Source organism: Mytilus trossulus, chromosome 8 (genome assembly GCF_036588685.1).
Source record: "Mytilus trossulus isolate FHL-02 chromosome 8, PNRI_Mtr1.1.1.hap1, whole genome shotgun sequence".
Lineage (NCBI taxonomy): Eukaryota > Metazoa > Mollusca > Bivalvia > Mytilida > Mytilidae > Mytilus > Mytilus trossulus.
The window spans coordinates 4491087-4510713 of NC_086380.1; the positions used below are offsets into that span (position 1 = coordinate 4491087).

A 19627-nucleotide genomic window follows, 5' to 3' on the forward strand; every position below is an offset into this window, starting at 1 on the left:
AATAACTTTTGAATCATCGCCTCTCCTCTTGTAATATTCATTGCCCCCGAAATGTGTCTACATGATACACCACAGCAATGGAACGAATATTTTAGCGTATAATTGCGTTTTCTCTATAGTCCTGAACATTCATGAAATATTCATATGCAACTATTACAGTCATAATAACGTTCGATAACTCTGCATGTGACTGGTTCAATTAGGATTTTTTACTGGTTACCTGGTGAATTATTAAAAGAAAATTGAAAAATATATTTAGTTCACCTAGGTTTATATCCATTCGATGTCTTCTTTTATGAAAATAAAATAATATTGCAAAGAATGTCATTGATAATCGGACAACACTAACCGGCATAGGTATTGTCAAAACATGTATCTACATGGGTATTGTCAAAACTTAAATCGTGATTAGGTGCCATATTTCTTTTCTTTGATCACGTTGATGTTATGACTTAATTAATATCTCTTTAATCTAGCTATTTGTCCAAGGCTATTCTTATAGTTACAATAACGTGTCATATTTAATTGCAATATAAACAGTGAAAATAAATTGAATTATGTGCATTAACAGAATAAGTGTCGAACATCCTCTACGTTTGAAAATTATTTGTTCGCCATTTTTCAAAATTTTATAAAAATAACAACAGCATGTTTAAGCTTGATAAAAAGGAACCAATGTTCGATTACATGCTGCTTTAAGGTAAGACAATGACTGAAAATGCGAGCATCCAACAGTTATTTAATTTTCATTGTAAAAATCATACAAATTATATTTTTACCATGTCGCCCTACGCTGTCAATCTGGTCGCCATCTTGAAAAATAATAGCAGATTTTCTGAAAATAGCTTATTTTCAATTCAATTTGGAAGGGACATTAAAGAAAATTAAACTGTTCAATATACGATATTTCAAATATTTATGAATATAATAATAAGCACAAAGACCCACAATTATTCCATCTGTTTTGTTTAAATCGCAATTTAAGGTTAAAGACGACAGAAAATCCAATATTTATCGTAATTGTATAATTTAAGTGTGAACTATCGAGACAACAAGACAAGTTTTCAAAAGCATTTGGAAGGGAGAAGATCAAAATTTAAACTATTCCAAAAGGAATATTTATATTTCTAAATATATGAGGAATTACTATATAGACCCAAACTTTTAGTATCATGAACTTAAAGTAATGTATTTCATCGATTACAGAAAGCCCCTATGCATTTCTATACATTTTACTTGGGCTTGATACGGGTGATGTGTGACGTCACCAAAGTCACGTGATGACTGCTATAGTTGGATATGTAGCCACTGGACGATAAGTGACAACTTCGCGTCTATCTTTCAAACATGTGTACTGTTAAATAGTCATTATACAATCAACAATGTATATGGTGCAACATTGTAGATTTATTTTCTTTATATACAAAATCTATTTTTCTAGATTTATTCAACATTACTTTTTAGACATTGTAGCATCTTTTTTTTCTATCAAATCTCGATATTCCACTTTGACAATTTGCTGAAAGTGTACAATGAAATATAAAAATAAATGTGAATCTCGTCGTTAAATTTAGACTAACCTTCTTCAATAATGCCATTAAAAAGTTAATAGTGAAACTCGTGCCGAAATATTCCCGCGGGAATGTGTTTACTCGTGGTTTACGTAAGTAACGTATCGGACGTAAGTGTATTTGATACTATTTTTCTTTGTTTGAATGTATTGAAATCGTGTAATAATTGCGATATTATCATTTTTGAAAAAAAAACTTGATTTAAAAAAGAATGCTCTTTTACTTGATAAAACAAAGGATAAAAACAAACTCTTTTAACTGTTATTCTGGAAATAAAATACGTGCTCCCTTTACGTTCGTTCGTACCTTTCGTCAATTTGTAAGAAAGCTCTAATATACGTTCACCGGATATTTGTATAACAGATATCAGTATTTAATTAGTTTAATTTTATTTAGCCGTACACATTTGCCTTAAGACTTAAAACTTATTACGTTTAATAAAAACCGGAGAAAAATAACAAATAGCCACAGTCTGTCATAAACATGTTTTGCTATTGTATGTCATTAACAGATATGCTGTTATGTTAATGTCATCTGAATCTCATTCATAACAATTTATGTTAACACTAGTTTGAAAAAGCGAAGGGTAGACTCAAACGTTTGTCGGGAAAGGTAATGATATGGCCGAAGATTATGAGGATACTTATACAGCAATACCATATCTGGTAGAAGAAGCATAAATGGAACACCCTATCAAGAAAATGGCTATATTCAGCCAGGGGTATATGATCAAATGAGATAACACCCTTCAGGGTTTTTGTAAATGTTCCAACAAGATATCGCAGATCAACAGAGCTCGAGAATACGTTTATTATACTACACATATAGATGCTTATACATTGTAGAGCGAGGACACTTTGTATAAATGTACATTAACCGCGAGAACTCTCAGATCTGTACGTAATGTTCTTTTGTTGTTGGGATATACAAGTACCCGACAACGTCTACTGTGTGTAGTATTTCTATTTGTATCCATCTGATGAGTTAAGCCTTTTCAACTGATTTGTATAGTTCGTTCTTATGTCGTAATGTTACACCACTGTCCCAGGTTAGGGGAGTGTTTTGATCCCGATAACATGTTAAACCCCGCCACTTTCTATATGAAGTGCCTGTCTCAAGTCAGAAGCCAGTTATTTAGTAGTTGTCGTTTGTTGATGTGTTACATAGTTGTTTTCGTTCATTTTTGTACATAGATTAGGCCGGTGGGTTTCTCGTTTGAATTGTTTTACATTTATCATTTCGTGGCCTTTTATAGCTGACTATGAGGTATAGGCTTTACTCATTGTTGAAGGCTGTAAGGTGACCTATAGTTATTAATTTCTATGTCATTTGGTGTCTTGTGGAGAGTTGTATCAATGGCAATTATACCACATCTCCTTTTTTTTATATATGTTGAACTAATATAAGCAGAATTTACAGAGCAGACTTTCCCATCCTCACCAGCGGCAAAGGCTGAAAGTAACAGCCTGTAACATATAGAGGGCTAACCGTCAGGTTGTATATAATTTTTGTACATATACAGTAACGTATTCCGCGATTAACCAACTGAATCTTTATTCGTGCCGTTTTGAATTAAAAATATCTCGGAGTCCTTTGCTTGGTTATTAAATATACTTATAACAGCCTTATAACTTGAACGCCATAAGAAGCAACTGTAACAGAAGATAAGAGAGGACTGCAGTAGGAACATGGAGGAAAGTATTACGAAACCGGCACACGTAGAGCTATGAATGTTCATATGTTTTAAAAATATTTCAATATTAATACCAATTAAAACAATATTCAAAGATCTAATTACAGTGTTGAATTGGTAACTTTTAGAATAAGTTTATTTGAAGAATCTATCAGCTTACCCGGATCGTTTCTACATTTCCGACCTCGGGAATAATGTCGACTTTAAAATGATGATTTGCTATCCCGTTTCAAGTAAGTATGGTACAAACAAACTCCAAAACCCAATAATGACATTCAGGGAAGGATTTAGTAAGGTTTAAAAAATATGTGGTAACGAAATACCTGACTGAATACTTCCCAGCAACATTTGGATTTCGATCATTGACTTAGGCATAGCAAAAGCTGTTATGATACATAAACACCGTAAGATAGTGCCAAAGGAATATCATAGGCCAAAAAAAGAAAAGTTAACAATAGACAACTAACAATTATTCCTTTGTGTAGATGTTCTCGTGTAAAGTAAAATAGCTAAATCTAGGAAAGGACAGCTATTACTGTTTATATTTGATTTATTTTAAATTAAGTTCCTTTTGGTCAATTTCGTAAGTATATTTAAGGAAATTAGCAGCTTCAATCATCCCATCACACCTCCAGTAAGTATATCTAGCATATTTACCTTTCTCATTAGAAAAAAGTCTTTAAGTGAGTTGCAGCAATTCCCTGCATTCCGATTAACCAAACGGCTAATTCATTAACAGTGTGTGGAAGTTAAGTGTAAAGAGTTGAAAAGTCAAAATGTTCAACAAAATCAAAAGGACCATCAAAAGCACGTAATTTATCTGAAACATTCAAAGATTTTTTTACAAAAAATATAATTTTAATTGAACATGTTCCTATAGTCTATTACAAAAGTTTATGACAAATTATTTGTAGTAACAAATGAACTAGTTTGAATCACGGAAGAATTATTTGTACAACACTTACCAGAGACCGAGATGAAAGAAATTGTACTGTTTTTGTGAGTTTAGGTAACCAATACATAGTAGTGATTTTCACATCTTCAAAAGAGGCCTTACAATGTGCTTAGGTTATGATATGTTTGTTTACTATATGACTCTCGGTGGAGCGCACATACTTGAATGTAGAAAAAATACAAATTTGTTTTTACGACCGTCCGTGTAATAATTAAGTCTTACCACCATTAAAAAGGTTTTTTAAAGTAAAGGATAAAAACTATTTAAAAGCAGAAGGAAAACATTGTTGTTGCGAACATATATTTTAGCGAGCGTAAACAGGTAACAGAAAAGGCGCTTGGTTTTGTTCTATCACCACGCAAAGATTGGACACGGTAAATGATTTAGCTTACAAATCATATTGAGATGACCCTTAAAGCTTATCTGTATGATTTTAAGTCTTATTCGTACTCGGACTACGAATCCGACCTTTGTTATAGAAGTCCGTTAAACACATACATCAGCACAACACACATGTCCACCATATAATCACTCATATTCTTTAACTACTAGCAAGTACCATAAGCTCCATTACTGTGCTTATCCAGTAACCTCTGTGGTATCACAATAGCAATGGCTAAAATAGTTTACCAAATTGCATAGAATTCTTCTCCCTCCAACTGATCAGCTGGTAAAATATTTTAGCAATTTGCTCAAGTGAAAGGTCGATAGCATGAAGAGAGTGCTGTGAAATAAAAAGGTATACTTATCATCCAGCTCCTGATTGTTGATGTCTCTGACAAACAAATTAATAGATTACAATGTAGTATACTATGAGTCACTGATTTAGATATTTATTTATAGAATATTTTTATAATAGAAGTTTTCATGTCAAAGTTAGACCTTCTTGATCAGTGGCTCATTTTATAGTAAGTCATTGTTTTGTTCTATAGTTATGACAAAGACATCAACAATCAGGAGCTCGATGGTAAGTATAACTTTTTTATTGCACAGCACTCACTTCATACTATAACCTTTCACTTAAGAAATGTAATGAAATATTTTACCAGTTGATCAGTTTTTGAAGAAGAATTCAAACTGTAATTTTGTAAGCTGTTTTAGTTATTGTTATTGGGATACAACAAAGGTTACTTGATAAGCACGGGAACTCAATCTACTAATTCCGATGTTGACATTCTGCAATGGCAGTTATTTTTGGATTTGTAGGAAGTAACCGTATCTACAAACTCGTCACTGATTATCGTTAAGATATTGATTTACTTAAACTCATTGAAACATATGAAGATTTCCAAATCGTAAATGGCTTTGCGCTTACAAATTAAAATTACGAATTCTATGAATTTTTAATGAACTGAATCTGTTCACGAAATAGATGATCAATCCCATCATTTTGGTCATGTGTCTTTCCATTAAGAAAGCAATTGGCAGTTCATTCAGATTTCCCTTAATCCCTGTCTCCTTGGATATGAGTATTGGTATTAAGATAACCGTCAAGGTTGTAAACATTAATTACTTAGTGTCAGACCAAACATTGAAATTAATTTTAATAGCGAAAGAGATACGCATATTGATACAATGCCTCACCTGGTACCTTTGATAACTATTTACACCACTGGGTCGATGCCACTGCTGGTGGACGTTTCGTCCCCGATGGTATCACCAGCCCAGTAGTCAGCACTTCGGTGTTGTCATGAATATCAATTGTATGGTCATTTCTATAAATTTTCTGTTTACAAAACTTTTATTTTTTTCGAAAAACTAAGGATTTTCTTACGCCCAGGAGTAGATTACCTTAGCCGTATTTGGCACAACTTTTAGGAATGTTTGGTTCCTAAATGCTCTTCAACTTTGTATTTGTTTGGCATTTTAACTGTTTTGATCTGAGCGTCACTGATGAGTCTTATGTAGACGAAACGCGCGTCTGGCGTATTAAATTATAATCCTGGTACCTTTGATAACTACTTGGCCCTATCATGCTTCAATATTCTCTGCCAGATAATCCTACTTGCTTACATGTTGCAGTGTTAACTGCAGCACAATGAAATTTAACTAAACTGACTTCTACTTACGTGTATCCAAGTTGCCGACAAGCAACAATGGCATCTCTGTCGTCAAATGCATAATTACAAACTGTTCCCCATGTTCCGTTGTAAAATATTTCAAGTCTGCTAGAGTTAAGACGTACATCACCTATGAATATATATATAAAACGTATCAAAATATGTATCAAGGTATAACATACAAATAATCAATAACTAAAATCTTGTATAAAAAGACATAACCCCGACGCAATTTTGCGCCTGTCCCAAGTCAGGAGCCTCTGGCCTTTGTTAGTCTTGTATGATTTTAAATTTTAGTTTCTTGTGTATAATTCGGAGTTTAGTATGACGTCCATTATCACTGTACTATTATGCATATTTTAGGGGCCAGCTGAAGGACACCTACGGGTGCGGGAATTCTCGCTACATTTAAGACCCATTGGTTGCCTTCGGCTGTTGTTTACTCTATGGTCGGGTGGTTGTCGCTTTGACATATTCACCATGCATTTTCTTTCTCAATTTTATCTCATAATGAAGCAGATTACAATTAAACACCTTAAGAATTATGAAAGAGATTGCTGTAAACTACATTTTCAATATATAAACAGAACTTGCACGTTAAATAACATATAATGAAGTATTCAATACACACTATTACGTCCAAATATAAATATATGACAATGTATAATTCTGGCTGCTGGTGTACATTTTGTATGATATATTAACAAAAGCACCTTGCAATGAATTAATAAACCTTCGGTTTTAAAATTTGATCTGTTCCATTTATAGAAACTTGACTTAATAATTTAAGCTTTTAAATGCAGTCAAAGGCATATTATCTGTGTCAGACGGGCAATATTTATATAAATTATGGTGATACGCAGATATACTGTCTTATCTGTGATTTGATTTTTGACTTCCGAATAGCAGTAAACTACTGATGCTCTTATTTAACCTTCATAACAGACTGAGAGGAATTTGTATGTAACTGATGTTAAACAGATGAACTGGACTGGGATAAACCCTACATATATCGAATGTTGTTACAACTCAACTTGTAGATGCATTTAATATCATGAATCGAATACTAATTACATATTGGGTTAATGTTGTAAATGTTATCTGTTATGAATCGAAGAATCCTCGGTCGCTCACCTGATACTTTTATTTACAATTGATGCATGAAATAATGCAACCGTTAAATTTTTGCTTTAGTTTCAGAGAATATAAATCAACAACAACATTTTTACCTTATTGATTTTATGATCATTATGGATACATCGTATCCTGATGAATATATGTAACTATTGTTAAATTTGCTTTAAATGGTTCGGTGTCAGAGATACAAGTCAAAATCTGCATTTTACCCTATTTATTCTATTTTTAGCAAGGTCGGCCACGTTGGTGCAGGCCGTTATAGGACACGTTGTTTAATCCATATACCCTAATCATGATTATGACCAAGTTTGGTTATATATGTCCCAGTGGTTAAATAATAGAAGATTTTTATAAGTTTTCAAAAGCTAATAAATATTTGTTAAAACTTTTCAAGGACAATAACTCCTTAAGGTGTCAATTGAACATTTTTGTCTTGTTGACTTATTTGTAGATCTTACTTTGCTGAACATTATTGTTGTTAACAGTATATCTATAATAATATTGAGGATAATAAACAGAAACTGCAAAATTTACTTAAAATTACCAAATCCAGGTGCAACAACCCAACAACGGATTGTCCGCTTTTTCTGAATATTTCAGGGCAGATAGATCATGACCTGATAAATAATTTTACCCTATGTCAGATTTTTTTCTCTGAATGCTTTAGTATCAGAGATATTAGCCAAACTCTACATTTTACCCATTATTTTTTTAACTTTATACCCTAGCGATGATTGTATCTAAGTTTGTCTAGATTTTGCCAGTTAGTTTCAGAGAAGAAGATTTTTGTAAAAGTTAACGGACGACGACGAACGCAAAATGAGGAGAAGAGTTCACTTAGCCCTTTTGACTAGGTGAGCTTTAAAAGGGCACTGTTTAATACTCATTAGGTAAAGCGTAATTAACAATGTCTAGGCTCTAGCACATGCCGGTGCACATTGCAACATACCTCAAATACTAACATAAATTTTTACACCAACTACACGTTTGTATATGTCTGTTAGAGATAATATTACAACTATTATGAAGCCACTCGTTGTTTTCGTTCAAAATTGTTCATTGATGAATCTTATACTAAGAAGAAGTACTTATTAATATGCAATTTATTCAAATGTGTAATCAAACATTCTATGAATTTAAAGATTTATATTGTATTAAGTTATCATTCTAACCAAAATTGCCCAAAGTGGCATGATGTTCTAGGACTATTGATGATTTATAATCACGTAAACAAATTATTACAAAACTATACACTCTCATAAAACAATCAATTTCCTTCCGAACAATACTGTAAGTTTATGAAATGAATTATTTGAAATAAAAGATGAACAAAATCAACCATTTAGATGATTCTGTTAGCAGAAGAAGAAGCAGAACATTTGCTAGTTAAGGAACACATAATGTGTCATTAGCAAATCGACATTACCATTTCTGGCTTATTATCTACAAACATTGTAAAACCTTCTTTGAAGAATTGTTTCTTATAATTGTTGTTATGATGCAATATAAGTGCAATGTATATCCATACAAGAAGTTGCAATTCAATAGGTGTGCACCTAATACAGAATATGACATATCAACGCGAATATGAGCTGGTGCATTCCTATTGCATTTTACTGTCACAAACAATTGTTGGCATATACTTTGAGTTTTGAAACTTTTATGCAACGCATTGACTGTATACGTAGAGGGTATTGTGTTTTCTGGTCAGTGTGTCCGTTCGTTTTATCAATGAAACGTCCTTCTTTTATGCTACAGTAGTTTATCAAACAGGTGGTGTTTTTTTTTTACATCAACATGAAACGTAGTATTCAAAATCATTATACCATCCACATACATTCCATTTTGAGGTATCCACCGTGTACATTTCTAAGTAACAACATTCCAGCTGCACCTGCATACGGGGTATATATCTCCCAATCGATACGATATTCCCGTGCTTGCATTTCCTATCATGATTTCCTTGATAGAGGGTTACTGCTCACAAGAAAGCTATCAAACCAAGAGTTCCAAATGGTGAAGTTGAAATCATCCCTTCGTAAATTTTACGGACGCCATCACGAGTTGGTTGATCGTTATGGAATAACCGTTTCACAAATGATATCGGATATGTTCCTTACGTCGTAACTACAATCCCCTTCCCATTCATGATATGACCTACCGAATTATACTATTTACCGGATTTGTAATCACATAAGCAACACGACGGGTGCCACATGTGGAGCAGGATCTGCTTACTCTTCCGCAGCACCTGAGATCACCCCTAGTTTTTGGTGGGGTTCGTGTTGTTTATTCTTTGGTTTTCTATGTTGTGTCATGTGTACTATTGTTTTTCTGTTTGTCTTTTTAATTTTTAGCCATGGTGTAGTCAGTTTGTATTAGATTTTTGAGTTCGACTATCTCTTTGTTATCTTTCGTCCCCCCTTTCACGAAAAAGAAATGAAGGTTTTTAATTTAAACCTCTAAGGTAACATTGTTTTGTTTTTTTTAACAGTAGTTTACAATGAAGTTGTGGTCAACAAAATCTGACCTTAGTCCACTTTCAGCCCATAAATTAAATTCTTTAAATTGTATGTCAATTTATTATTCCATTTTGAATTTCTATATTTATTCAATATTGACAAATAACAATGAGACAGGCCATGGTTTTTAATCGGCCGATATGGTTATTAGTCTATAAAGTATAATTCCTTGGCTTTGAGTGGGGAAATCAAAGGTACCAGGGTTATAATTTAGTACGCCAGACGCGCGTTTCGTCTACATAAAACTCATCAGTGACGCTAATATCAAGATATTTATAACGCCAAACATGTACAAAGTTGAAGACCATTGAGGATCCAAAATTCCAAAAAGTTGTGCCAAATACGGCTACGGTAATCTATGTCTGGCATAAGGAAGATTCACGAAAATACATTACAATACATAGACTAGAAATCTTAACTATTTCTGAACATATGATGACAATTGATGGGTTCGTGATAACTAAAATGTCTGTTGGCTCCAAGTTATAGATTGACTTTACAAGTAAACGTTTACGTAATAAAATTATCTACCCAAGTTGAGATTTTCTTTTTTTTAACATTATTATTATTTATTTTATATGTTTATTGAAATATTCAAAATATATACTTTATGTACTTGTCACGATTTTTCTGATGTACTATGCACTAATTTACTATGATTATTTATATATGTAAAACCTAACAAAATCGAAATTTGGCATATATTTAGAAAATATGATGATTGCCAATGATATAAGTTAACTTTACACAAGAGAACAAATTGAACAGCAATTAACAACTATACAGGTCAACGTGAGGATTCTACAGTTAGCAAAGCCAACACCGCATAGTATGTATAGTTAATAAATAAGTCTCATAACGAATATTTTCACTAAGTATCATATCGGATTAATAAAGAATTTATAGACGTTTAAGCTGTGTTAAGTAATATTTGCAAAGCAGTCACTGCTTATGTATCCAAGCAAATTAATCACCCACTTCAACAAGACATCTAGAGTGAAACCTGTTCAAACCGAACACCCATGGAACTTTCCGTTTTGTTTGGTTTTCTCAGGTGTTCGGATTGTAGAGGTAAACGGATGTCGACACCAAAATAATTTTGGCACTTACTGACAAGGGATAATAGGTGACCCAACAGATGACTACTTATTTTCGAGTTGATATAGATGTAAACGTAAAAATATAAGTAGATAAAGATAATCTTTTGTTACATTTTTGTTTATAAATCAAACGCCACTCTGTCAATCACGCTCGTCGTTCTGAAACTACAATGTATAAATCGTTCAATGATGTCCAACGTGGAGCAATTTTGCTTTTTATAATTATTTTCTCATCCATTAATTCACTGACCAATTCATATTCCAAGTCACTGTCAAATGACGATTCCGTATTTGAATCGAGATCGTCATTGTACACACGAGTTCTCGGACTAAACTTGCCACCCGCTGACTGAAACTTCGCAACACGATAAGAGTGAAAAAACAGCAGGGGTTCAGTTGTGTCCAGTTTATTCTCGGACTGTATCGTTTTTAATAAATAGCTTACGGAAGTCTTCAGGAGCATCCGAATCAAATATATAGGGCCTCTAAAGGGAATCTGGCATTCGAAAGCCATTGACCTTGTCGTGTTGCAAGACTTCCTAATCCAGTGAAAGGGTTTAAAACTTTAAAACTTTTATTTAATTAAACAGTTTAGCTACATAATGACAGTTACGATAATTGTTTGAGTAACGTGCATTTGATTGATCTAAGGTACATGGACACAAACATGCTAATTAGTTTGTCATAACAACTCACCAGTTAATCTAATCTCAAATACCCTCGGGGAACCTCTGTCGTGCTGTGTTTGTTTATTAAATCATGCAAATAATTAAAAATACTTTTTTGTTGTGATTGTTATTGATCGATTTTGACAGGTTATTCTTAAATACATATTTACATTCGAGCCTTCAAAACTTCGGAATTCGGTGTTGAAAGGGTTCATTTTTCAGGTTAGATTTACGTTAATTGATAGAGAAATTTTGTGGGACTTTAAACTGAAATTCGGTTTTATGAGGGTTCGGTTTACCCAGGTTTCACTGTATCTGTTAATGTTTCCTATATACTGCGAATTCATTTATTTACATGGGTACCAATTTTCGTGGATGAATAAAAAAAAATGCATGTAAGTGGATATTTGATTTCGCTAAAGTATGCTCATGAAATAAAGGAAATGTATTATTTGTTGCTTTCCTGATTTACCTGTACCCACGACATTCATGAAACATTGGTATGCAACGAAATATAATAAGTCCATAGTTACTTTTTTTGCATTTGAAACAAAAGGTTCCTTATATGTATATGATATTAACCATCTATGAATTCCCCTACAACACTTCGCTTTGTCAATTATCTGTGACGCGAGAAATGTTATTGTCCTGAATTTGAGCAGGTCTTTTGTCTTCATTTATTTTCCACTAGCGGTAGTTGACGTCTCTATAGCGTATATTATTTAATTAGCTAGTTACATATAGAATTTTATTACAGATAAAACTTACAATAATTTGACGCTATTTGTTATTAACATTTATTCTATTACATTTATTGTTTTTTTTTTAATTACATTTAGAGTTGCAAAACGCCAAAATTGCAACGTTTATAGCCGCAGAGTGCAATACTGATTCAAATGCAAATTCCACTTCAATATTTTCCTTACTTTGTCAATCGTTTTAATATATAAGAAAGACATAACAAACCTTGTCCTTCAGAACAGCGAATTCCAACAACATTTCCATGGCTGCAAGTGTCTGTATTCCAATCAGAATGGGAACAATCCATTAATTTACTTTCGTTTCCATCACATGCCAATATATTCAGCCATATTTTTGATGTGCCAGTCGCAATTGTATTTTCTAGAACGCTTCCATTTCTAACAAAACGGAATCAGTATTTATGTGCCTCTAAGTTACTAAATCATAGCATGTATATATTAAATTGTTAGATCAAATTATTAAAAAAACTCATCATTCAGCCACTATTTATATGAAATATAGTATCATCAATTTGATAATAAAACAATGCTTGAAACAATTTCATTTGAACGTAGTTTTTACAACAGGGAAATAGAACAGATTCGGCAAAATCGCATTAATACATTAAAATATCTATATAACAACATTTGAAACATTATAAAGATTAAGAACGACTGTGAAATCACCTGTAACCAAGCTGCTTGCAAGCAACCTTAGCCTCCATTTGGTTAAAGTTGCTGCTACAAACTGTGCCCCATTCATTGTTGTGCAATATCTCTAGTTTATCAGAAGAATTTCGTAAGTCACCTTAAAAAATATTTATCTTCATATAAAAGTTATTAAGATAATGGTCGTATTAAGCGATTGATTCAATGGAGCAGGCAAAACATTAATGAGCTTTCCAAAAGCACAAACACTCCGCAGATATCCTCTTTTAAGTATTCCTAAAATAATATGCATAACTAAATATCAAATGTTATAGTATTCGTCGCAACAAGTCAAGATAAATTGTAATATATTTTTCAGAGACTACCAAAGGACCAATACATTACAGTTTGTCATGTACCGTCGATTTTCGTAGAGCATATATAGGCCTATGATTTCTCGAAAACTTGAGTCGAATCTGCAATCAAAATGGGAACGATACAATACGAGATAAGAAATAATTACGTACCAATTTCATTTAATTGTTTACCTCACTACAGTAGAGAAAGGAGTAGATCCGGTAAGGGCCAAATTTGGCCTCAGATTTCAGGTACATCTAATAAAAATTAAACACTTTTGAATTGTCTTCTTCAGTCGATCAATTAGTTGATATGAAAAATTTGAGCTGATTGATGTAGTCATTAAATACGCCCGAATTTAAGCGTTAATATGACAAATACATGTGCCATAAAATGTCACTTTTCAGATGTTTTTTTGTTGAAAAATAAATCATAGTGAAAGAGGTCGTATCCGTGTTCAGTCTCAATCTTTTTATATATTATGTATTATCATCCACTACACCATACATTCAAATGAATATATAATTTACCCTGGAGTTCGGAATAATTGTTAACCTTGTTTTAAACTGTCATGTCTGAGGAATTAATTAATAAACAATAGATTATGGAGTGGAAATAAAGAGGCACTGAAAACAAATAATTCTCGTTAGAGCGGTTTTTGGTGTGTTTGACTGCTGCGTCAAGTTGCTTTTCTTTACTCCCAAAAGTTGAAGTAAGGGTGCAAAAAGTATGATACTTAACAAAATAAATGTTGTTGTCTTCTAAAAATAAGATCCAAAATATAATTAAATATATTCCCCATAGTTATTGATTTAATAAGCATACCTCTTTGAAAATGGTAATTTTGTGTGTCTCGGTTTATATCCTCCACTCCCCAAAGTTCGTCCACCTAACGAATATCGCGGTGCATTTTCAGCTACGTTTCCCATATATTCCCGATAATTTGCAGTAATAAAGATTCAATAAAAGTATAATCTTTGACATGAAAAAGAATCAACAGAAGACCGTAGTATAACGGAAATGCAAAAGTGAACACTTACTTGAAATCAATGCCTGTTCTACTTTCGCCCCTCAAGTTCGTCCACCGGATGTACAACCTTGTTACGTCACACAGGTTAGGCCAAACACATTGCATTTTCGCAGTTTTTGTTCAAATTTAATTTAAAAGGGTAAGTATTGACAAAAATCAACAAAAATAAATAAGTAACAATAAAATTTTTAACAAGTAACAATAACAAGAAAATTTGGCAAAATTGTCTATTCCATGTCCTTGCAATGCATGCAGTAAAACTTGGTATTTCTTCTCACAGCCCTCAATTCTGTACAATATTTCAGATGTGTCCAGTGCTTGCACCTATAATTGTCACACTGTACCCATTTGGTAAGTTCAACACCAACCCCAAGTCTAATTTGATTGGGGGTAAACTGTTTACACACACAGCATAATTCGATTTCTGGAATGTCTTCATCGTCTGTATCGCTGAAGTCCATGGAATCATCAATGTATATGAGACTAGGTCCTGGTTTTGGAGACTTGTGACTAGGTCCTGGTTTATCAGATATGTTGCTAGGTCCAAGTTTAGTGTGGCTAGGTCCTGATGTAAGAGATGAAGCAGAAGTGGACGTATTCTTTTTATTTTGTTTTCCAGTTTTCTTACAACTCTGGTTGCTTGGTTTATTTTTTCCTTGGTTTTCAACGTGCTGTTTAACCTTTTCTGCTACCTCACTTTCAGTTATTGGCATACCAGAGACAATCTTTCCAAGTGTTTTTCTTTCTTTCTTGTCATTTTCGGACTTCATTTTTTTTAGTTTGTTTATTCGTTCCGCAAAGAAGTGTGGTACAGCAGTATCATGGTCTTGCATATCTTCAACAACATCAGTCACAGTCACAGCACTTTCAACACCTTCTGTTACTTCTCTATTCATATCAACTTCGACTAATTCGACTTCTTGCATTTGGATCTCATCTGTTTTTGGTTCATCTGTAGTCTCTGTAGTTTCTTTACATTCCTCATTTCTTGTAAATACCTCTGATGGTTTTAGTTGATCTTGGTTGATGACAGTCTTATCCAAGGGGTATATTCCAGTCTTTCTAAATGCTGACTGAAGGTTTTCTGGGCACAGTGCTTTCTGGTATGCTTTGCAGGCTAGTTCACATATATTATATCTGGTTATTACTGAGGGGTTTTTACGTATGGTTTTGTGACATTCATTATCGTAAATACGCTGCAACGGCCTATAACATCCAACATCCAAAGGTTGTAAAATATGTGAGGTATGAGCTGGTAAGACGTGAATGATGATGTGATATCGATGTTCCTGTGCCCATTCAATTATGTCAACTGCTACATGTGATGTATGTCCGTCGAGGAGAAGAAGTACTTTGTCATTATTTCTACCAGGGATGTATTTAAGAAAATGATCTGTTAAATATTGTCTGAATATGTTGGTATTGGACCATCCTGAGTCTGATACTGCACCAACAGCACCAGGTGTTGAACCTTTCATCAATTCATTATTCATTCTTTTCCCTTCAAATACAAAAAATGGAGGAACAGCAAATCCTGAGGCACTGTCACATCCAAGTATGGTGGTAGTACTAGACCTTCAAGATGTTACTGATGATGTGTTACATTCAATTCCAGATACAACATTAGGTGGTTTGTGATTCAGTGTTATACCCTTCTCATCAACATTAAATATGAGATGTGTTTTATCTTGAAGATTGTATTTTAGGACGACTTCCTTTAAGATTGCAAAGTATTTTTCAACATTAGCAACAGAACCACATTTTGCACGAAGAATCTCCAAACTTCTAGGTTTCACCACTCTAAGTTCTGGCCATCTTTTTATGAAACCCTCAAACCATCTCAAGGTAAATTCTTCACTCCTTGGTTTTATTTTGGTTGTGTGGGCAAAATCAGTAGCTAGATCTGTAACTTCTTGTCTAGTGTACCCATATCCATATGAAGCAACGGACTTGACATGTTCCACAATGCGTGCCTCCTCTTCAAGCGAAAAGACAGGTGCCCTTCCAGTGGTGACACAATCTGGACTTATTTTGCCAGTGATTCTATCACGTAGAGTTTGCCTTGGAACATTAAATTGAAGAGCTGCTTTTCTTTGTGACATTTCATTATTCTTTACTGATATATATGCATTTGTCAAAGCCGTGGGACTGTACAATCTGTACTTTTTATCATGTCTGATGAAGGTAGGTTTTGCCTGAAATGTAATGAGATGTCTTTTTTGTTTATTGCTGTATTTTTTGTTTTAACATTGTGTATGTGTGTATATCTATTCTAATTCTTTGTATGTAAAGTGTAAATTCTCAGCTAGATTTTGAGCCCTCTATTGAAAATATTGGTCTGGAATTAACAAAGCCTTACCTTTTTTAGCAGCCATGATGCTGTGGGAAAAATAACATTCGGCAGTAGAAGCCATTTTATAGCGATAATTCATCATTTTTCCCGAATTTTTCATAATCTGTGCAAAAAATTCATTAAAATTTCCATATTTGTAAGGTACGATTTTTACGTATGCTTGGCCTGACATACTTTTAAAGGTCATCAGTCTTGATCACTGGAATGTAAACAAACCGGCAACTCAGTTTAGAAGGGATTTCCCTTGTGTTTTACTATTTAAAAATCCATTTAAAGATAGATAGAAAAGGGAATTAGTAAAAATGGCGGTTTTGACAAAGATTTTTTTATTTTAATGATTATTTACCTGTTTCAATCTCATGTTTTGGTTTCACTTTTCCACGTTGTTCTTTACTATATATAGAACGCTGATCAGCTGGTAATTGACGTCACGGGTCTTCCGCATGCGCAATAAATGAAAACAATGATGGTGGACGAACTTGCGGGTGGGACGAAGTATGGGGGTTGAAGGACATATATTTAGAAAATCGAATTATTTAATAAGTATTTGCATACACATTACAAAATGATAAAACTGGATTATTTGCAGAGACTTTATAAAATAAAAAACATTGTTCTTGTCATATTTGAGATTTGGACTTGTCAAATGTAAAAATAATATTGAGATATGACTAAAATCTCTCATCAGTGAGAATCCAAGCTACTCTGAAGTGTAATATATCAGGATTTGTTTTTAATTTGATAGATCAATGATGATAGTGGACGACCTTAAAACAGCAAAAATGCGATAACAATGAAAGCAAAATATACAGATACATATTAGTACTGTGATTAAAAAGGAATATCTTCGGAATTACCAAACAGTTAAGGTAAACGTTTAGTTAATAGAGTAAACCAAGAATGATCATGTTGTATTTTTGATTCCTGGACAGTACGATATTAAGGATCAGGTAATCACTGGCACGATTGATTTAGCAAAAAATAAACCCTGTTTGTAGCGATAGCACACTTGCTACATTTCTATTTATATTAGTAACAAGACAATCCTTAATATTTAAAATACCCTATATCATCTCATATATTAAGCATAGAAACTAGCAGATATTATAATGTTGATAAGAACAATAGACTATGCACAAATTGTAATACTAGCTCTATTGAGGATGAATACCATTTTATACGTTAATGTAAACATATACTTAAATTCGAGAAAGAAATATATAATAAAGTATTATTGGAGAAATCCTTCCACATACAAACTTATCCAGTTGTTATCTGTTAGATATATTAAAGAATTGAATAACTTAGGTTTTTTTTTTAATCAGCAGAAAAAAAAATTAATTACAGTATATAGTATATTTGTTATCACTTTATTTAAGTATTATGTCATTCTCCGCTCGTTTTTCGTATTTTTTATTATGTATTATATTTTCTTTCATGCACAACTTTATATTGATATCTATTATATATCTCTTGTAAAATTCTTATACTGGTGAAAAGTTGTGTATATGTATCCTATAAGCTGTATTGCTCTCGGAATAAAGTATTATTATAAATGAACTATGTTTCGAACATTTAATTTGTCAAATATAAATCTAAAATTCAGCTCTGATCCACAACACAAATTCTTGAGCAGAGTTGATTACTGTAATTCAAGCTTTCTTTGGTTAGTTTTGTACTTCTAAAAAACGGCAGCCTTAATTTGAACTGAACATTAAAACATTAAGTAAAAATTTGAATTAAGAAAATCTTATTTAAAAGAGGGGAAAAAAATGGAGAATTGAAATGGGGAATGTGTCAAGAGACAACAACCCCACCATAGAAAAAATCAACAACAGAAGGTCACCAACAGGTCTTCAATGTAACTTGGAATTCCCGCACCCGGAGGCGTCCTACAGCTGGCCCCTAAACAAATATATACTAGTTCAGTGGTGATGAACACCATACTAATTTCCAAATTGTACACAAGAAACTAAAATTAAAATAATACAAGACTAACAACAAACAGAGGCTCCTGACTTGGGACAGGCGCAAAAAAGCGGCGGGGTAAAACATGTTTGTGAGATCTCAACCCTCCCCCTATCCCTTTAGCCAATGTAGAAAAGTAAACGCATAACAATACGCACATTTAAAATTCAGTTCAAGAGAAGTCCGAGTCTGATGTCAGAACATGTAACCAAAAAAAAATAAACAAAATGACAATAATGCATAAATAACAACAGACCACTAGCAGTTAACTGACATGCCAGCTTCAGACTTCAATTAAACTGACTGAAAGATTATGATTTCATCATATGAACATTAGACACAATCCTTCCCGTCAGGTGTTTAGTATCATACCATCATAAGATATATGAGAAGAACATAACCCGTGTCATGCCAGCAACTATTTTTTTAATCAATGTGTTTAGTTCCGATGCAAAGACCCTATAAGTGAATCAATATTAACGCCACAATATGCAATCTTATATGACCTGTCAACAGTATCGTAGCTAAATCACTTCTTAATAAGTCTATTCAAAGGTTTTGCTAGTTTCTGAAGTGAATACTGACACATTTGTGCTTAATAAAGAATATTTCCATAAGAAATTGGATGTGAAATACCCGAACGTATAGGAAGTCTGCATGTTGAGCTATATTTACGAATGAGGTCCTTATACCGATGATAAAATTTAGTAAATGTTTTGACTAGTTTGTGATATCGAAAACCCTGGTGTTATAATTTTTCAGTAATACATAAATTTCTCTCGTTTAAATCTAAACCTTTGTTACATACACGAGCGAACCGTACAA

The 19627-nt window shown here is 33.1% G+C and overlaps 1 protein-coding gene and 1 pseudogene across 1 annotated transcript in view; both read right to left on the minus strand.

Annotated features, from left to right (window-relative positions):
• LOC134681532 (scavenger receptor cysteine-rich type 1 protein M130-like) overlaps positions 1–19627 on the minus strand; it is an 85033-nt gene that overhangs the window by 52565 nt on the left and 12841 nt on the right. The window contains exons 4-6 of the mRNA XM_063541174.1: positions 13134–13254; positions 12673–12845; positions 6289–6409 (exon numbers count right to left, since the gene is read on the minus strand). Coding sequence (XP_063397244.1) covers positions 6289–6409; positions 12673–12845; positions 13134–13254 — 415 coding nt within the window. The remainder of the gene's footprint in view (positions 1–6288; positions 6410–12672; positions 12846–13133; positions 13255–19627) is intronic.
• Positions 14709–16583, minus strand: LOC134681456 (uncharacterized; annotated as a pseudogene).